General features: G+C 37.3%; 1 protein-coding gene across 7 annotated transcripts in view; it reads left to right on the top strand.

Annotated features, from left to right (window-relative positions):
* The first annotated feature begins 1501 nt into the window (after positions 1-1501).
* Positions 1502-20605, top strand: part of RPS6KC1 (ribosomal protein S6 kinase, 52kDa, polypeptide 1) — a 130822-nt gene continuing 111718 nt past the window's right edge. For 3 of the 7 annotated variants that reach the window (XM_014538772.1, XM_005865158.2, XM_014538773.1), the window contains exons 1-3: positions 1519-1766; positions 9967-10002; positions 16357-16477. In XM_014538772.1, coding sequence (XP_014394258.1) covers positions 1662-1766; positions 9967-10002; positions 16357-16477 — 262 coding nt within the window. In that variant the 5' untranslated portion in view covers positions 1519-1661. Of the gene's footprint in view, positions 1767-2298; positions 2329-9966; positions 10003-11915; positions 12032-16356; positions 16478-20605 lie in introns of those variants that run through there. The other 4 variants (XM_014538776.1, XM_005865156.2, XM_014538775.1 and 1 more) reach the window with 4 other exon arrangements.

Genomic DNA, 20605 nt, shown 5'->3' with positions numbered 1-20605 from the left:
CACCTAGGGATTGGGCCTGCCCTCTGCCACCCGGGAGCAGGCCTAAGCCAGTAGGTCGTTATCTCCCAAGGGGTCCCAGACTGCGAGAGGGCACAGGCCGGGCTGGGGGACCCCCCTCCCCCCGCCCCCCCGAGTGTACAAATTTTTGTGCACCGGGCCTCTAGTATATATATATATCCTGATACTTAGCATGATATATTTTAATTATTCTCTGTTTTTTCCTACTAGATGCCACTAGATAGCAGGGACTATCTTTTTTAACTCCAATGCCTAATTAACATGTCTGGCATATAGAAGGTGGTGAATTCAAGTTTAATAAATGAATGATAGATTTATGCATATGTAGGCAGAGAAGGAGACAGTGATGAGGAAGAGATTAAAGGTACAGAAAGCAGCCCTAACCGGTTTGGCTCAGTGGATAGAGCGTCAGCCTGCGGACTGAAGGGTCCCAGGTTTGATTCCAGTCAAGGGCATGTACCTTGGTTGCAGGCACATCCCCAGTAGGGGGTGTGCAGGAGGCAGCTGATCGATGTTTCTAACTCTCTATCCCTCTCCCTTCCTCTCTATAAAAAAAAAAAAAAAAAAAAAAAAAATCAATAAAATATATATTTTTAAAAAAAGGTACAGAAAGCAGAGTTGGGATGCCATTGATGAAACAATGTCTGCCAAAGAGGATAGGTTTCAGTGCACAGGAGGAGTGATTAGTTTTAAAAATGAGAGATATGTCTACATCTCAGGTCGGAATAGAAATGTGAGAACATGAAGGGATTGTTACTAAGGGTTCATCCTTTTCTCCCTCTGTAAAGAAGTTGGGGCAGAGGGCAAAGGGTAGGGAGTCAAGACGAAGAGGAATAGAGGATTGAAGAAAATGACAAAAGACTTGGAATGACTGTTACGGAGAATGGCAATTTCATGATTAAGGAAAAGTAAAGGAATTGCCAAGCTGTGGATAGAATCAATTGAAACCGGAAACTCTATCTTCCTAGTTTTGAGAGCTCGTCTGATTCCGCCCCCCCGCCCTCCCCAAGCCAGACACAGGCTCCCACCTTTAGAATCTGAGGGGATGAATTTCAATATTGACATAGGGTTGGGGCTTGCCGTGCAGGCAGAAAGACAGGCGCACAGGTGGACAGGATGCCTGTTAGAGAGAAGAGTCATGTCTGCGGAAAGTTCAAATGCTATTGTAGGTATTTAAAACGATAGATCGTGAGTGGGGAAGGAAAGAAGATGCTCGGCCAGGGCATCGCTCCACCCTTAATACTTGTGCACACAGGCTGGGCAGGGGTGGAGGTCCGAGCTGCCACCGGAGTGTCGTGGCCGTAACAGCTGTCACAGAACCCGGAAGGGGACGGCGCTAGCGCACAAGCAGACTTGGGAGAGGCGTCTCGGTTCTCCGCCGCGGCGGTCCTCGCCTACTTGCCAAACCCAGGCCGGGGCGGTTCAGAACCTAAAACGAAGTCTCCGCCCCGGAGTTGCTCCGAGCAGCCTGACCCGGAAGTTCCTCTGCCGACCCGGAAGCAGAGCCGTGCGCCAGCGGCGCCGCGGCGGAGCCACCGCCCCCACCGCTGTGCCGCTGCTTCGCCCCGCTGGGGACCCGGGGAGCGCGGCGCCGGGCGCACCGATGGTCCTCGGCCGGCGGCGGCGGCTGAGGCGGAGGGAGGATGACCTCTCCTCGGGAGCGGGGTGCCGACCTGGCCCGTTTCTACACGGTCACCGAGCCTCAGCGACACCCGAGGGGCTACACGGTGTATAAGGTCACCGCCCGGGTGAGTGCGGGTGTCAGGCGGGGGTGGGATCCTGAATTGGGAGGTGAGGGTCTGGGGTGGGGACCCTGGCGTGGGGGTACCTGGCCCCGGTCGGAGCCGAGGGTGGGACTCGGGGCGCCTGTGCCGGGCGTGCGTCAGAGGGGGAACCCGGGGAAGGCTGGGGAGCGCTGAGGGTGGGATGCTCGGGACTCCACCCGGGAAGGCTGCGGAGTTGTCCCCGTTCCCGGTGGGGCAGGGGTTGATGGTTTTCCATGGATGACTCAGCCCCCATCCCATTTGAACTTTCTCTTCGGAGGCTGAAATTTTGCAGAAGTGGGTTTGCTTGCTTCCGAGGGATGTGCAGGTTAAAGATAGGATTTATTGTCTTATCTTACTTATGTAATGGGCCTTTCTTCCCTCGGCCATTTATACAGCGTCATTGTTTGCACTGAGGCAGACGGACTCTCGAGGATGTCGGTGTTAGGGTCACAGCCCAGTACCTTTGCCGCCTGCCTTTTTGCCTTTGAGTCTTTCATGGTTTACGGTGGGAGACAGAGGAGAAATTCCACTGAAGGTTACTTGGGTGAGCTGCCTTGAGAGCACATTTAAAGGCTGCGAGTCTCCTCTATGTTAACTTAACCGGGTTCAATTCGTAGTACCCGCTTTGGTACTAAAAATTGCTCTTGCTCCTTTTAAAGAGAGCTTGTGTCTCTCTCCTTGGGAAATAAAGAAGAGTAAGATTAAGTAAGTCTATGTGTAGGCATGTATGTGTGTATGAGTATGCATATGTATTCGGCATTTTGTACACATCACCCAAGTTACTGCTAATTTTTACGATGAGGAAACTGAGGTTGCCGGAGGTTTTGTAACTTGCCCAACTTTACATTGCAAGTCAGCAACGCATCTGGGATTTGAGGCCACTTCTGCCTAACTCCAAATTATATAAAAAGTTCAGAATTAACTTTATCATTGCCATTAATTGCTTGAAAAAGGAGAGGTACAGGTAGTAGTGATACCACAATACACATTTGGAGGCTGTAGTGATCATGTGTGACAGCTCAGGAACTAGGTCTTGAGAACAACTTGGCATGTGCTTTATAGAAATGGTGCACAGTTGAGACAAATGTCAGAAGGTGGGTTGAGCAAGTTTGTTTAAAGATAAGACCAGGCCTGGCCTAGAGGGCTGTACTGAGAATAGAGGGAAATTTGCTACTCCCTGTTTGCAAGTAAAGCTGTTATATAGGTGTAGTGTAAAAGTTTGTTTTGTTTTGTTTTTTTTTAGATTAAGGGCCCTTATTATACCACTCTTGAAACCATTGTAGGCATTGGGACCTTCAAACATTGAGACTTAGTTTCCTAATATAATTTATGGAATTAGAACAATTTTCAACATATGTAATGTTTCCCTCATAGCACCCCGTTCATCCCTTATTATAACACCACAGTTATATTGTATTAATCTGTTATATGTCTGTGTCTCTAGTATATTCAGAATAGGTCTTTATCATTGGTATTTGTTTCCTTTTATACCAGCTAAGACAGTGCATGGCACACAGTGTCTAAAAAACATTGTTGAATGTTTTCCTCTCCATTCTAGGCAACACGCTCAGTAAGTGTTTAGTTCCAGGCACTAAATGCTGCAAGGGATAGAGGCTGAATAAAGCATGGACCTTCTTTCAAGGATATTCATAGTAGAAGAGGTTTACAGGTTTTGAAGAAGTATAGTACAAGACAGAAAGTGTTAAGTGCCACAAGAGAATAGAAAAGAGCTATGGGATTTCAGAAGACAGAGATTGCTTCTGGCTCAAGGGATCTGGGAACATGTACCAATTAAGACCGGTGGTGAAAGATGAGAAGAATCCAGATAGGTGGTGACAAAAGGGGAGGGCGCCGTAGGTGGAAGGGTAGCTAGAAGGGAGAGAGCCAATAAGGGCTTGAAGGCATAAATGTGTTTGGAACTTGAATAGCAAACACTGTATATGATAATTGCTTGTATTCTTACTTTACAAAAGGAGAGGTTAACCCAATTCAGATCTTAAGTATCTTTTCTTAAGCTGTGGACTATTTACTGAACTAACTTTTATGACAACATAAATTAGAACACAAAGTAGCACATTGCCTCAGGACTAACCAAATCTATATAATATGCATGCTACATATTGCTGTGGTTATTTGAACTTGAAAATTGCTTACACGGCTTTTCTTCTCTTTGTAAATGTTTATGTCCTCATTTGTTGCTTTTGTGACAGATTTTAATTTTAATGTTTGAGGGTCAACATGAAAATATACTTAAAAAGTAACTGTACTTAATATTATAAAACAAATAAAATATTGGTTAATTTTTTTTGAGACTTAAGGAGGAAAACATCTTTCCTCAGGAGAATTAACCAGGTAAGTAGTATTCTCCTGAGAGAACTTTATGAGATAAAAATTAGGAATGTCTTCTCTATGTTTCCTGCTACTGATTTACTTTAAGCTTTAAGGAATAATCTCTAAATTCTTGATCCTTGCAGGGTTCTTTATGAAGGAGTAGATTTAGAATAATCAGAAGTATCATTATTAAATTTTGGGCAGCATAAAAGCTCTTGCATCTTCTTAAATCTCCTTTATACTTAAAAAAAAATAGTTTTCTGGAACCTTGTGGCCAGTTACAAGCTTGTTAACATATTTCCTAGTTAAACTCTGTGTTGCTTATTACTTTTTATCTAGAATAAGTACCTCTATTCAGAATTGGAAAATTCTTTTGTAGGTTTCTTTGATTCTTTAGTTGAAGGAGACAGAGATATAAAAGAACCATTAGCAGTTTTGGCTTGTTTCATCATGCTAAGTTTACAAAATTCTCATACTGTGATATAGATTTCTCATCAACATTAAGTTAATGGTTGTTCTTGCTTGTATTCTTTCCATGAGTATGGAAAGCAAAAGGTATGCCTTTATGTAAAAAAGACAGTTGCTTTATGACTTTATTTTGTTTATATGACTTTATTTATTTTATATACATTAAAATGCACCAATTTTAAGTGTACAGTTTGATGATTTTGGACAAATATATACATACTATTGGGTGTCCCCCAAAATATAGACACACATTTTGCATAATTATAAAGGCAGTGTGTATTAAAGTACATTTTATTTCCAAAATTGAGCTATCAGCCATAACAGTGTGTGTACATTTTTTGGGGACACCTGTAGTTGTGTAAGCACCACCACGGTCATCATGGCAGAAGCTCCCTGATGCTCCTTTGAGGTCAATCCCCTCTCTTCACTCCCTGTCTCTAGGCAAACACTGGTCGCCTTTCTGTGATCGATTAGGTGTGTTTTCTACAATTTTATATAATTGAAATTATACAGTATGCACTTTTCTTTCTGGTCTGGCTCCTTTAACTTAGCATGATTATTTGAGATACAACTATGTTGTCTGTTTTTATTCTCTTTTATTGCTGACTGATATTCCATTGTATGGTTATATTACAATTAATCTGTTTACCTGTTGATGGACATTTGGGTCGTTTCCAGTTTTTGGTTATGAAAACAGCTATTATGAACATTTGTATACGAGTATTTGGGCATGTGCTTTTATTTCTCTTGATAGCATATATACTTGTAAACTGTAGCTTAATACTAAGTCCTTTTTAAAAAAAAATCTTTCTTGTTGAAAGTATTATATATGTCCCCCTTTTTCCCCCATTAGCCCCCTCCAGCCTGCCCCCATCTCCCACCCCAGGCTTTCACCACCAAATTGTCCCTGTTTACCTCCCACCCACCCACTCTCCCCTGCCTTCCCTCCTATGCTTATATCCTTGTAAACTGTAGCTTAATACTATGTCTTTTAAAAAAATCTTCTATTTTTAAATTACAGTTAACATACAATATTATATTAGTTTCAGTTGTATAACCCAGTGATTAGACATTTATATAACTTATAAAGTGATCACCCCGATAAATCTAGTACCCATCTGACACCATACATAGTTATTACAATATTATTGACTATATTCCCTATGCTGTACTTTACATCCCCATGACTATTCTGTAACTACCAATTTGTACTTCTTAATCCCTTCACCATTTTCATCCATCCCCCCAACCCTCCTCCTCCCATCTGGCAACCATCAAAATGTTCTTTGTATCTGTGAATCTAATTCTATTCTGCTTGTTTGTTTGTTTTGTTTTTTAGATCCCACTTATAAGTGGAATCATATGGCATTTGTCTTTCTTTGTCTGACTTATTTCACTGAGCACAATACCCTCTAGGCCAGAGGTTCTTAACCTGTGGGTGGCGAACAATGAAAATACATCCTGCATATCAGATATTTACATTACGATTCATAACAGTAGCAAAATTACAGTTATGAAGTAGCAACGAAAATAATTTTATGGTTGGGGGTCACCACAACATGAGGAACTGTAAAGGGTCACGGCATTAGGAAGGTTGAGAACCACATGCCTTTCCATGTTGTTGCAGATGACCAGATTTCATCCTTTTTTTATGGCTGAGTCATGTTCCATTGTATATATGCATCACTTCTTTATCTGTTCATCTATTGATGGGCACTTAGATTGCTTCCATATCATGGCTATTGTAAATAATGCTGCAATGAACACATGGATGGATATGTATTTTTGATTCAGTGTTTTGGGTTTCTTTGGATAAATACCCAGAAGTACAGTTCCTGGATTATATCTGAGCTCCTTATTAAATATTTGTTAAGTAGATAATATAATTTAGCACACTGGAGAGGACCTAATGACAATTTGATCTGTTGATTATTATGGGCCTGAGGTAGGCCAAGCTATAAAGTCTGGTCTTTGTTTAAGGATAGGCAAGAGGGCTCATTTTAAGATTTTTTGTTGTTTTTGTTTATTAGGGAACTGGTAAAAAAGCAATTCATGGCTAGTGCCAGAGCAAGTATTCAAATCCCTTTCTTCTTAATTCTTTCTGTTCTGCCAGCGTGCTTCTTCAGCTTTTGATTGGCATTTCTTTGTAAAGACAAAATGGATTTACCTAACAGCCAATAGGAATATTTCTCACATACTTGGAATTTTAATGTCTAGGAGGGCTGGTTTCATTGTGTCCCAGAAAGAGCACTTTGTTTAGAATCACAGAGTTGTGAGATTAGGTACTGCCTGTTATTGATTAATATTATTAGTATTACTGTGTTACTGTATGCTCTTGGTCCTTGATTGTCTCATCCTATGAGGCAGGGTTTTGCTGAATGAAGGAAAAGATTTAATTTCTTAGCACAGTAGGAGATAGTTACCTTATTGTTTTCCTAAATTGAGAATTTGCTTTTGACATTAACAGAGGCGGATGGACCACAAACATTGCAGTAGCATTTTCCACTGTGTTCCAAATTTTAGTAGGTGTCACACTAAATACAAAAATAATAATAAATAAAAAACATATGATAAAAATAGAAAGTTGAGTAGATAGATGACCTTGGGAAATACTATATAGCTTCCTTTTGGAGATTTACAAGGCTTCATAAAGTACTGTTGTTTCTTTTTTAAACAAAGGTAAACTGAGTTCATCATTAGTCTTTTGAGATCACTGATTTTAAAGAATACCAGTATTCCATGCAGTGTGGTTTGTGAAGCACTGCTTTAGGGTAATAGTTTTCAACATGACTTGGCAATAGAATTCTATCTATCTATATCTATCTATCTATCGATCTATCTATCTATCTTTCTATCTATCTATCATCTATCTATCGAGACTTCTCAAGTAAGTACTTAATGAGCCATTGGTAGTTAACGCTTGCAACAGAAATTTATGAACTTTAAATGAAAGATGTCACTTCTTTAAATTCCAACTGTTATGGAATTTGTTGGCTGAATTTTGTGACAAAATATTGAAAGTCACCTCAGGGAAAAATTACGAAGTAGTAACAGTCTATATCAGAGTGAATGTTGTATTTTTGTTTTAGAATTGATATTACTTGTTGAGATCATTGCTAATATAGTATTAAAAGTTATAAATAGCTTGGTCTCAGGGCTCAACTTTGTTCATTTTCAGTATGGTCATATTCTTACTTCAGATTTCTGATTGGTATTCTTATTTTTCATCAATTTTGCTGAAGAGAATTACATAACTAGAAAGAGTTGTTACTAATGGACATCTGGGCTCAGCTCATGTTATTCTAACCCCTTTGTTTTTGTTGTCCACGTCAGAGGACACATTCTTAACTGATTTAAATGAGATTACACCTGTGGGTCTACCGAACAGCTCATAGTGGGTTGTCATTTGGTTGAACTTGGTAAGGTATCTGGCAAGTGATTATGTTTTTATAGTGTAGTGGCATAGGAATCAAGCCTGATGTATTCTCCATTATACTTCAGTACCTACCTGCAGAGTAGGCACTAATATTTGTTGAATAAGTGAAAGAATAAGTAAAATCTAATGGTTGACAGGGTTTTGTGGAGTACATAAACAATTACTGCTGTTTTTGTTTTGGGCTGCAGTAGTGTTGAGTTGATCCTAATCCCCAGTTCATGGTATTGTCAGTAGTTATCAAAAATGTTTTCTTCCTTTCATCTATAGGCAACCATTTTTATGTGCTTAATGTATCTTTTAGCTTTTGCAAAATGCGTATTGTAGCATCAAGTTCATGAATTTTACATTTACATAGATGTTATTATGTATTTAATGTGAGATTTTCCCACTCTACATTACTTTTTAATGATTTAAGCACCCAGCCTTCTTCTTTTCTAGTTTTGTGAGGAAATCTTTCTAAATGGTGTTAGACCTTTTGGCTTTTGTAATTAGAGAAGTCTGAAAGAATCCTCCCTCCTCCTCTTTGCTCAGAGAATGAAGACAGCATTGTCCTTGAATGCTGATTATAATTTTTTATAAGTTACTTTTGTTTTCTTCACCATTAGGTGGTCAGTGATTACTTCTCATAGATATTGGTGTATCTGAGCATTGTGGCTGTATTTTTTTTTTTGATACGATTGGATTTCTTTTTTTTTTTTTTTTTTAATATTTTTATTTATTTCAGAGGAAGGGAGAGGGAGAGAGAGATAGAAACATCAGTGATGAGAGAGAATCATTGATTGGCTGCCTCCTGCATGCCCCCTACTGGGGATTGAGCCCGCAACCTGGGCATGTGCCCTTGACTGGAATTGAACCTGGGACCCCTCAGTCCTCAGGCCAGTGCTCTATCCACTGAGCCAAACCAGCTAGGGCTGTATTTTTTTTTTTTCATTGAAATTTTTATTGAGCTAATTGTAGATTCACTTCCAGTTGTAAGAAATAATCCAGAGCAATCCCTGTATACTTTGTCCATTTGCAGCTGCTTTATATATTTTTAATTTATATGGAGTCTGAGAAGAGGATTAGACAAGTTTGGTAGAATAATGTCAAGTGAAAGTGAAGGCTGAGGCATTCTCATGTAAATGTAATACATGAACTTTAGTGTTTGGACTTTATTTCAGCTGCCTTTTTGCTGGATTTTTTAGTATGTGTTTCAGATAGTGAAGTTATATAGCTGAGTTCTGTGTAAGTGAAATAATATGGTATTTCCTTCTTTTTTTTAAAATCCTTACCCGAGGACATTTTTTCCATTGATTTTTAGAGAGAGTGGAAGGGTGAGGGAGAGACAGAGAGAAATACTGATGTGAGATGTGAGAGAGACACATTGATTGGTTGCCTTCCTTATGCCCCTGACCAGGGCCAGGAGCCTGCAACTGAGGTACGTGCCCTTGACTGGAATTGAACCCGAGACCCTTCAGTCTGCAGGCCAATGCTTTATCCACTGAGCCAAACCGGCTAAGGCTATTTCCTTATGCTTTAAGTCAGTGGTTGTCAACCTTCCTAATGCCTCGACCCTTTAATACAGTTCCTCATGTTGTGGTGACCCCCCAACCATAAAATTATTTTCGTTGTTACTTCATAACTGTAATTTTGCTGCTGTTATGAATCGTAATGTAAATATCTGATATGCAGGATGTATTTTCATTGTTACAAATTGAACATAATTAAAGCATAGTGATTAATCACAAAAACAATATGTAATTATATATGTGTTTTCCGATGGTCTTAGGCGATGTGACCTCTGTGAAAGGGTCATTTGATCCCCAAAGGGGTCGTGATCCACAGGTTGAGAACCGCTGCTTTAAGCAAATTGAAATTCTTATACAAATACTATTGAAAGTAATTATACAAATGTGAAATCTTAAATTTTGATAATGATGAGATATTTCTGTGTATGTTTTGTTTCAGGTTATTTCACGAAGAAATCCAGAGGATGTCCAGGAGGTAACATGTTATATGAAAATTTTATTTTATATATTTGACAAAAATTTAACTAAATGCTCGATTGAGCAAATTGAATTGTTTGTCAGTCTTTGTGTTGGTATGTTTGTGTGGAGATTGTCTTCAGCTCACAAAACAGTAGCAGAAGTGTCCTAGTTCAGACCTATTAAGTATATTTTAAGTTGTCATAGGTTTTAAGTTATATGACTAAGAATTTGAAGATTATTCAGATGTATTAAATATGTGTTAGATTTTAGTCGATGTTAAATTATAAAAATAAGATTTTTAGGAACCTTAGTGATATTTAATAATGTAATAATTTTTCTCATACTCATCAGATTTCAGTATTAGTTAAGGGCTCCTATTTACCTATCTCTAAATTATGATGCCTGTTTAATATAAACTTGAAAAGTATTTGGTAACTAGTATTAATTTTAAAGATATTAATATTAAGTTATGGGTTTCTGTGTACTTCCATTTTTATATTGAGTTGACATCTTGGAAAACTGCTTCGGGTGTAGATGTTTCTTTTTTAAATTTTGTAGATGCTAAGTTTCTTTTGCCAACTCTCCCTTTCTCTAAAATGATACGTTTGTTAAGGTTTTTGCTTAAAACTGTGGTTCTGTATTTATTATTATTTTGTACTTATATACCTTTAGGAACCCTATCTGAGGAGCTTACTTATTTTAACAGTTTTAAAATTTACTTTTATATTAGTGCTTGTTCATTTTCTTTAAAAAAATTAATTTATTGTTTAATAACAGTTGACATACAGTATTATATTAGTTCCAGGTGAACAACATAATGATTAGACATTTATATACCTTCCAAAGTGATTACCTTGATCTCATTTTCACTAAGATTAGAAAAACATAGCATGTTGGGGATTTTATTTCTTACTAAAGAAACAGACATTGTAAATGAGCAGTCTTAATTCTGCAACAGTATTTTTTTTATTTTTTATTGAATTTTAATGTCTTTTGGGGGGGGTATGTATTTTCGCTTATTTTAACAGTTTTAAAATTTACTTTTATATTAGTGCTTGTTCATTTTCTTTAAAAAAATTAATTTATTGTTTAATAACAGTTGACATACAGTATTATATTAGTTCCAGGTGAACAACATAATGATTAGACATTTATATACCTTCCAAAGTGATTACCTTGATCTCATTTTCACTAAGATTAGAAAAACATAGCATGTTGGGGATTTTATTTCTTACTAAAGAAACAGACATTGTAAATGAGCAGTCTTAATTCTGCAACAGTATTTTTTTTTATTTTTTATTGAATTTTAATGTCTTTAGGTGGGGTATGTATTTTCGATTTAGCCACAAGCCCCACTACTTCTTACAGAAAAATCTGGCTTGATTCATACATTTAAGTGGATTGTTTGGTACTGCTTGGTTTGTGTATGTGACATCAGATTTAGGATATATTTTGACTTTTATACATTACCATTTCTTACTATATCTAATATGGTATTTGTTTTTTCTCTTATGGTTAAAAAATAGTTCAAAAAGGACATATTTTTAAAAGATTCCTTAACTATTTTCCTAGGGTTTTAAGATATCTAACTCCTCCCTACATCTCCTAGCCCCAGTAACCATGAAGAGACTATTGTAATGTTATTTTGGAAGAAAAGAAGATGTATCTATATATCTATCCTTCTAAAATGGCAGAGAAAGTGATTTGCACCATTGATTGAAGTACACTCTCTACTTAAGTGTCAGCTGATTAGTATGAACTGTTCTTTAGGATTTAGAATCCTTTAGAGTGTTGAATTAGTAGTCAATACTAGGGTTTTCTGCTTTTGAAATTTACAACTCTCTTAAACTGAAAATGGGTTGTGTTTCTTTTGAAAATATTGTCTGATTGCTATGCTGTAGTTTGTAGCTTGATGTTCCCCTTTTCCAGGGAGAATCCTGAACCAACCTATCATGAACATACTCTCTGCCATTTCCTTAATCCTTTTTTTGGAAAAACTCTTTTATAATAACAACTGTTGGTGAGCCATTCATCAGAAAACTCTTGTAAGTGTCCTTTAGTTAGATGATTGCATGGTCCTTTGTTAGAAATGCTATAAAAACCCCCCAAACAACCATGTCTTCTGTTTGGCTTCTTAAAATATAGAATAACCTCAAAATTATAACAATACTTTTTAGTTTCCCATATGTTTCATTGAAACATTGGGATTCTCTTTAAGGAGAGGAATTCACCCTTTAGAATTTGTTTCCATTTCCTTTTCTTTTACTTTCTCTTTCTGTTAACTGATTCATTTAGTTATTCCTTTAGAATTTAGACTTTGCAGGCGTATTGAGGATTAGTCAATGTATACTTAATCTAACCAAATATAGGGCTAAAAATATGCTATCCTTATAAAACGAGAAATTTTGCTGTTTGTTTTATACATACATACATACATACATACCTATCTACCTACCTACCTACCTACCTACTTTAGCACATGCAGTGTTTTCTTCCCAAGAATGCTTAAATACTAACATGGAATAAATGATTTTAAAATTATCAGCTTTTTTTTCATATCTGTTAAACTTTTTCTCTAAATTTTTATTTATTAAGAGCAGCATGGATGAATCGGAGGGGGAGCAATAATAGTCAATGTGGCCTCTTGTTCAGAAGAGTCTCTAGGGCATGAATACTTGTATCAAGTAAAGAGAGAGGTGGAAATATGCCCTCCCTCTCCCACCCTTTAAAAAAAGGAACCTATCTGGCTCTGTTTCTCTGTAGGTAGTACATTTTACTGGTGTCAGAAATGTGTCAAGGGAAAGAAAATTAATAAGCAATAGTATGGTAGATGATCCAGCAGGTTCTAGTACTATGGAAGAGTAAAAAGGAAAAGTTAATTGAATTGAGTGGTTTTGTAAAATACAAGCGATCTAAAGGTTTTTGGTATCATTAAATGAAGTTATCTTGCCCTAACCAGTTTGGCTTGGTGGATAGAGCGTCAGCCTGCGGTCTAAAGGGTCCCAGGTTCGATTCCGGTCAAGGGCATGTACCTTGGTTGCGGGCACAACCCCGGTGGGGAGTGTGCAGGAGGCAGCTGATCGATGTATCTCTCTCATCGTTGTTTCTAACTCTCTATCCCTCTCCCTTCCTCTCTGTAAAAAACCAATAAAATATATTTAAAAAAAATGAAGTTATCTTAAAACTTTTTAATATAAAAATAAAGGAATGTTTCTGATAATTAAGCTTTTATTAAATTTGTAGTCTATGTATGATTGTCATTAAATTACTATTTAATTGAGGAATTTTACTCATAATTTTAATGAATAAGAAATTTCTGCAGAAATGGTTCAATACAGCAATAACTGTTATTCAGTGATTTTTATTTCATTTTATTTTTCCATCACCATTTAACCCATCTATGCGCTCTCCCACCTCCACCCACTCCCCTTGATTTTTTTCTATAATAGGAAAAATTTGATTATTAGAGAAAATAATTTTTTGCATGTATCTGTTGGGACTATGTGTAGTCTAATTATAAACATTTATACTTGTTGATATAATGGGAGTGTGCTTCTGTTTACTTTTCCATTTTTAAGGTTTCTAGAAATGTCCAAACTTAAAAGGAGTCAGTAAATGGTGACATTTTGTGATGTTTTGGTTTCCTGCTTTCTTGCCCTTTGTTCTTAGATCATTCAGTTCTAAAGTTGTAGTGTGAAAATAAGGAATATGTGAGTGAATAAATTAGGACATGGTGAAGAAACACAGATTCTCACCTTGTGGGGGTGGTTCTTATTCTTGCTCTGACAATCTACTGGTTTATATACCATGGTATTATTATCATTATTATGACTAAATTAACTTTTGCCCCTTAAGTTACAGTGCCTTTATTTTACAGTGACCCTAAATAGAATATACATTTTATCTGCAGATTTGTTTCCATGAGCTCTATAGTCTATTGAATAGCTCTAATTTCTAGTTTATAATGGCTTTGCATTTATTTTATGTAAGATTACTTTTACAAGCCAGTCACTCATTTTCTCCTTAAGCCCTTTGGCACTGTGGTACCACCATAATTTGCTCTATTTTAAAAATATGAAAGTAACATTGTTTTTTTCCCATGGCAGAATTATGTTCATGTATTAAAATTAAAAACTACAGAGAAGCATAAAATAGGAAAATTAAAATCACTTTAATTTTACCTATTCCAAGGACCTTTGCTTTTCAAGTATTGGTCTGGCTCTCTCAATTCCTCTTGCTTTGTCTTTTACTGGAACTGTTGGTTCTTTGCCCTCAGCATTGGTCATATTTACTTCCATTTTAAAATAACATTTCTTCTTCTATGTACCCTCTCTCACGGCATAGTCAGGCTTCTTAAACACTCTGCACTTGGTGTTCTTTTCCTTACTTCTGGCTGGCCCCTGGGTGTTAGGGTTCCCTATCATTCTGTTGTTAGGTTCCTCATCTCATTACAGATGCTGAGCAACCTTTACTGAGCGACCCCAAATTAATACATCTTGCTTAGTTCTTGCTCTCGAACCATAAACCCGTCCACCCTATGGGACATCTCCAATTAGATGTGTCACAAGTACCTAAATTAAATGTATCTAAAGTTGAACTTTGTTCTTATCGCCAAACAGCTTTTTCTCCCTTGGCTTTTCATCTTAGGGAATAGCATCACCATTTATCCAGTTGCAAAGCTAAAATTGCAGTAATTATATTTGGCATCGTTCTCCTTTTAAAAACTTCATCTACAACTCCTTCTTTCTGTCTTTATTTTTGTTGGTCTACTTCCCTTTAGGTCACTCACCTAAGGTAATACTTTCTGTGAAGCCTTCTTAGAGATCCAACGCTGGTGGAGGTGCTCCTTCCACATCGCCCTGGGCTGCCCTTCTAGCATTGATCGCGCTGCTGTCTTGTGATGTGCTTACTGAGTTGGCTTATCTTCCTCACTAGACTGGAACTCTTTGAGGGCAGGGGTTGTTTCTCATTTCTTCATTCTTTGTGCCAACACAGTACCTAGCACAAAGTAGGGCCATGAAATACTTGTTTTGATGACCACTTTTATTGTTGAGTAAATGAATAAAAGCAAGCATCAGGAGGGAGCAGTTTACTTAAGTTAATTCATGCGACAGTTTGATTAGTCCCCTAGATTATGTCTGTGTTAGAAACAAGAAACTTATTAATCATGGTAGAATTTTTGGTAGTTTGACAAAGTTTAGTGAAGGATTTCACACATACATAGAGTAAAATTTTTTTTTCTTCTACATGGAGGTGGAATAATACCTTTGTGTTGTTGCTGTGTGTGTGTGTGTGTGTGTTTTAATATGTCTTTATTGATTTCAGAAAGGAAGGGAGAGGGAGGGAGAGAGAGAAACATCTACGATGAGAGAGAGAATCACCGGTCGGCTGCCCCTTGCACACCTCCTACTGGGGATCGAGCCCCCAACCCTTGACTGTAATCGAACCCAGGACCCTTCGGTCCCCAGGCCGATGCTCTACCCACTGACCCTAGAGTAAATTTTTAATATTGACTTTGTTAGAATTGAGGTAGTAGGGTTTTTTTTTTTTTTTTTTTTTTTTTTTTAAGCAAAGGCCCCAATATACTAGGTGATGGAATTTAAAATGTAGTTTACTCATTTTATGGAGACTGAGGGGTGAATCAGTGATACCAAGGCCATGTTCAAGTCCTTTTCCTTTATAAAGTTTTTTTCCTAATTTAATCTGAACGAGGTTAAACAATAATTAGAACTAATGAAGGTATATTTACTTTTTATATGCTGTATAATCTAAATGAATGTTATTTTTGAAATATACTACTTTTAATGGTATTCTGATCAAGATTCACCTTGCTTTCAGAAATCTTATTACTACTTTAAATTGGGATTTATGAAATAAAAAGTTCATGTTAATTACTTGCTACATAGTTATTTTTCCCTCAGTGTTATTCACTTTGTTTGTCCTTTTAGGCAAATGCTGAGTATGTATTTTATATTTAAAAATTGTCTAAATTAATTATTTTGTGTTTATAAATATGCTGTTTTTGAGACAGAATATATATTTTGACATCTAGCTCATTTCCATGGCCAGTAGTAATTGGGTTTTGAAGAGGTTAAATGAGATTTTAGGTAGGATAGACCTTTGTACCAAGTTGAATGTTTTTCCAGTTTGAACAAGACAGTACTTATTTAAAATGAAATTTAAAAGTTGGGACATTTGGAGGAAAAATTACTGTTCTATATTTTTAAAGCAAATGTTAGTTAATTTTAGACAGTTAACCATATTGGTTAGAACATACATTTGTTTGTCTTGGCATGACAATTTTGAACACTAATGAAACAATTATGTTCAGATATCTGAACCGAGATACACATTTTTTTTCTCTCTTTAGATAATCGTGTGGAAGAGATACAGTGACTTTAAGAAGCTACACAAAGAACTATGGCAAATTCATAAAAACTTATTTCGACATTCAGAATTGTTTCCTCCATTTGCTAAAGGAAAAGTGTTTGGTAAGTGATGATTTTGAATTTGTGGTTTTAAAACATGATGATTAGCTAATTATGTTCATATGCTGAAATACTGTGCCATGAAGTTAGAAGACCCTCTATTTATTACAATAATTCATATCATGTAGCAAGCATCTGGCACCTGAAGTTGTTTTCATGTTCTTGATATAGTTTTGTTAACTCAGAACACATTTACTCCTCTCTTCTATGAAACAGCAGCACAACAACTCCAACCAATCAAATAAAAAATGTGTGAGAACGTAAGAAAAGATGATGTTGAATTATTCTTATAGTTCTGATTTATTTTTTATTTTTTAATGTCTATACTTTGCATATTTTTTGCAAATGTTGACCCATTTATCATATAATATCAAAATGTTAATATCATAGATCTCTAAAGGAAATTAAAAAAACAACCAACCTATATTTAGACTTGGATAGCAAGTCTCAGTAGTTACAGTTTGTTTTTTCCCCCACAGATTTTTAAAAAGAAATGGTCTTAAGGGTTGAGATTTAATAAATAAAGTTAGTAAATTTTCTGCATTATCAAGTATATTCTTAAGTGAAACTGGCATTTAAAGAAATTTTAATACGAGTGAGTGGCAGTAAGGAATATGATGATTAGTAGTAAGTATAGTTTGGTGCCATTGTCTTGATTCCTGCTAAGAGGCCAGCAGTTTTACTGCCATTGGTTTTAGATAGCAGTGCAAATGTCAGTGTGGTGAAAAATGCAACCACATTATGAAAATTGCTTTGACCTTGTTGATCTCTTGTAAGGCCCTTAGGGAACCCTCAGCAGTCCATGGACCATGTTTTGAGAACACTTACACGCACACACAAATTTGTGCACACGCATATGTACATGTTCATGGGTGTTCCTTGCAGCATTTTCAATAGAATACTGAAAATAAACTGTATTTGTACAATATGTGATTGTATGAATGTGCCATAATTTAGCCAATGCGTAGAATTCTTCAGCTAAAATTTTAAATATATTGGCATGGAAATATGGCCGAAGTATATTTTTAAGATATAGGAAACAAATATTGCCCAGCATTGTGTTTAGTAAGATCCCATCTATATTTAAATAGATATACATATTTGTGTGAAGACGTACCTACACACATTTGTATAATGTGCAAAACCTCCGAGGTCATGGGAGGAGACCTACTTTTACTTTTTACCTTAAACCTTCTGAACTGTAGAATTTAACTGTGCACACATATCTTTAAATTCAATGTTGGAAGATACACAACCTGGCTTTTAAAACAATAAGCTTGTCTCTTGGTGAAAGGGAGTGGCTTCCGAATTGGTTCTTAGCTATTATTGTTTGTTGCTAATGGATTATCTTCAACTTTTCTCCTCATTCTTACATATTATAGAGTGAAAGTTTCTTATTAATCTTAATAAGTAAGCAATTTATCACTCTCAGTGAATGGTACAGTCCATTTGTAATACTTGATAACTGCAGTGAACCCTGCAGGCAGCAGCTGTGGTTGTGTGGCGGGAATTGTTGGTTAATCATCTGTCTTTTTAGTTACTCTCACATTTTCAGTATATAAGCCTCAGCAACAAAATATAGACCTATTGTAATTTGCAGAACCATCAGATATGTAATGTTCTAATATTATAGTGAAAAGAACATACCTTTTGGAATCAGATTTAGGCCCAAACCTTCTATCCACTATTTACTAGTGGTGTGATCTTAATACAAATTAACATCTGAGTCTTTTTTCTTATTGGTAAGATAGGAATAATACCTTCCTGTTTTGAGGATTATATCTGTATGTGTCTAGTTCAATGCTCAATACATTATCAGCTATTGTTAGCTCTTATCTGTTGCTCAGCTTACCATTTCCCTAACATACATACTCTCTTGTATCTGTTTCTTTAGTGTTGCACCGTTCCACTGTGAAATTTTTCGCTAACCTTTCATACTTTTAGATGTCTCCTCTCCTAGTAAGTTTTCTGTGTTTTCTTCAGACTGAGTTAGTTGTTTTCCCTTCCAATTCTACATTTCACCAATCTAGCAACTAATTTTCCTCCATTTTTTTTAATTTGCAAAATTTTCCAATTTACAGAAAAAAGACCGAAAGAATTCAGGTCTAACTCTAAAATAATTTCTTTTAATTACCATTGTGGTTGACCGTTAGACTGACATGAGCAGAACAAAGACGATGGCCAGATACAGAAGGTCACCAGGGCAGAAAGGCCATGGTACCTAGTAATGGGTGAAACTGGAAAAACAAGGACCTCGCCCCCAGGGTAACTTTTCTTCTCCTAGCATATCACTGGTCATGTGGTTTAGACCCCCTGACCTTTCATGTAGCTGGTCATGCAGTTCTGACTCTCTCCTAACCTTTCCTGACATGTTGCTAGTCATGCAGTAGACCCCCTGGGAGGAGGAACAGGGCCTGAAGAGTGGCCTCATGTGACTCCCATGTGGGCCCTTGCACTACTCCTCCCTTAAGCATTAACCCCTAGGGATAACATATCGGCCTCAGTTGTGGTTTAGCTCCAGGCCCAGAAAAGCAGCAGAACCAGACTGGCAATGCCATGGCTGATATCAGGGCCAGCTGCAATGACCCCCTGCTCTGATGCTGACGAATCATTAGAGGCCATGACCCTGTAAGGACACACCTAGAAAGCTGATGAATATTCTATTGGAATCCTCCCCTGAGCCCTCCAGATAAATACCCTCAAGACCAGGACCCAGTGTGGCTCTCTCTCCTGGGAGCATGCCCACAGCCCCCCCCCCCGCAGGCGAGTTACCTTTACCTTTCTCCTAAGCAACAAAGGCCTTTCTTTTGCCTCTGTAATTTGTTTTCTGAGCCCATTTCTTCTTTCTTTTACCTCTGTGACTTTCTAAATAAACTTTTTTTTAAATCTTGAGTCTTAGTAATGAATTATTTCTTAGCTAAAACTCAAGTATCTAGTACCGAAGTTGCTGAAGCAAGATCTGGTCTGACTCCACTGGTCTAACACCTGGTGCCATTATCGCTGCCAACATTATGAAGTAGATAGTTCACCGTAAGCATGAGATACATTGAGCTTAGATAGCACATCCTATATAATAAAACCCTAATATGCAAATAAACCGAACGGCAGAATGACTGGTCGCTATGACACGTACTGATCACCAGGGGGCAGACACTCAATGCAAGAGTGTCAGCCAGAAGCTGGGCTCACAGCTAGCGAGTGCAGCAGTGGTGGCGGGAGCCTCTCCTGCCTCCGCAGCAGTGCTAAGAACTCCCAGAGGGTCTTGGACTGCAAGAGGGTGCAGGCTGGGCTGAGGGAGCCCCCCTCAGTGCACAAAAGTTGTGCACCAGGCCTCTAGTATATTATAATTGGAATGATACAGAGGAGATTAGAATGGCCCCTGCATAAGGGTGACACGCAAATTCGTGATGTGTTCCATATTTTTGTAAATATGTGGTGATGGAAGGAGATTTGACTTTGAGTGGTGGGCACACAATGCAGTATACAGATGATGTATCAGAATTATACACTTGAAACCTATATACTTTTATTAACCAATGCTACCCCAATAAATCTAATTAAAAAATATACAGTAATACCATTTCTTTTAGTTACCACGAAGTAGACACTTCACCATAAGCATGAGACACATTGAGCTGAGGTATGCAGTGGTTCGACTTCAAATTGTTGCATTGGGCAGTATAACTAGGAATCTCTTTGTGCCTCAGTTTCAGTTAACATTTTGCAAAGCTACTGGAAATGTTTAAGTAGGTGATGATGTTACTCTTAATAATTGTATTTTTTTAAACCTATATGGCCATCAGTATGATACATGGTATCAAACTGGTAGTCTGGTCTGAGAGTGGTTAAAATGGTCATGTTTGAAATACCTCATTAGCATTCACACTGTATATATAATTAAAATTCTGTAAATACAACTTTTCTATCACCTTGTAAAACAGATCACTGGTGCTGTGTGTTCTCCTTTTTCTCACAAGCATGTTGTCATGGTGTCTGACAGCCTCACACATGGAATTTGGCTGAAAAAGCTTTTTTTAAATTTTTTATTCTTTTTAAAAAAATATTATAATAAGTATTACAAAGGGAATTACATATGTGTCCTTCCCTCCCCCCCCCCCCCAAGTCCTTTTT

Source organism: Myotis brandtii, unplaced genomic scaffold, assembly GCF_000412655.1.
Source record: "Myotis brandtii unplaced genomic scaffold, ASM41265v1 scaffold197, whole genome shotgun sequence".
Lineage (NCBI taxonomy): Eukaryota > Metazoa > Chordata > Mammalia > Chiroptera > Vespertilionidae > Myotis > Myotis brandtii.
Note: the sequence above shows the minus strand (reverse complement) of the source record. Positions and strands in the feature narration are given on the sequence as shown.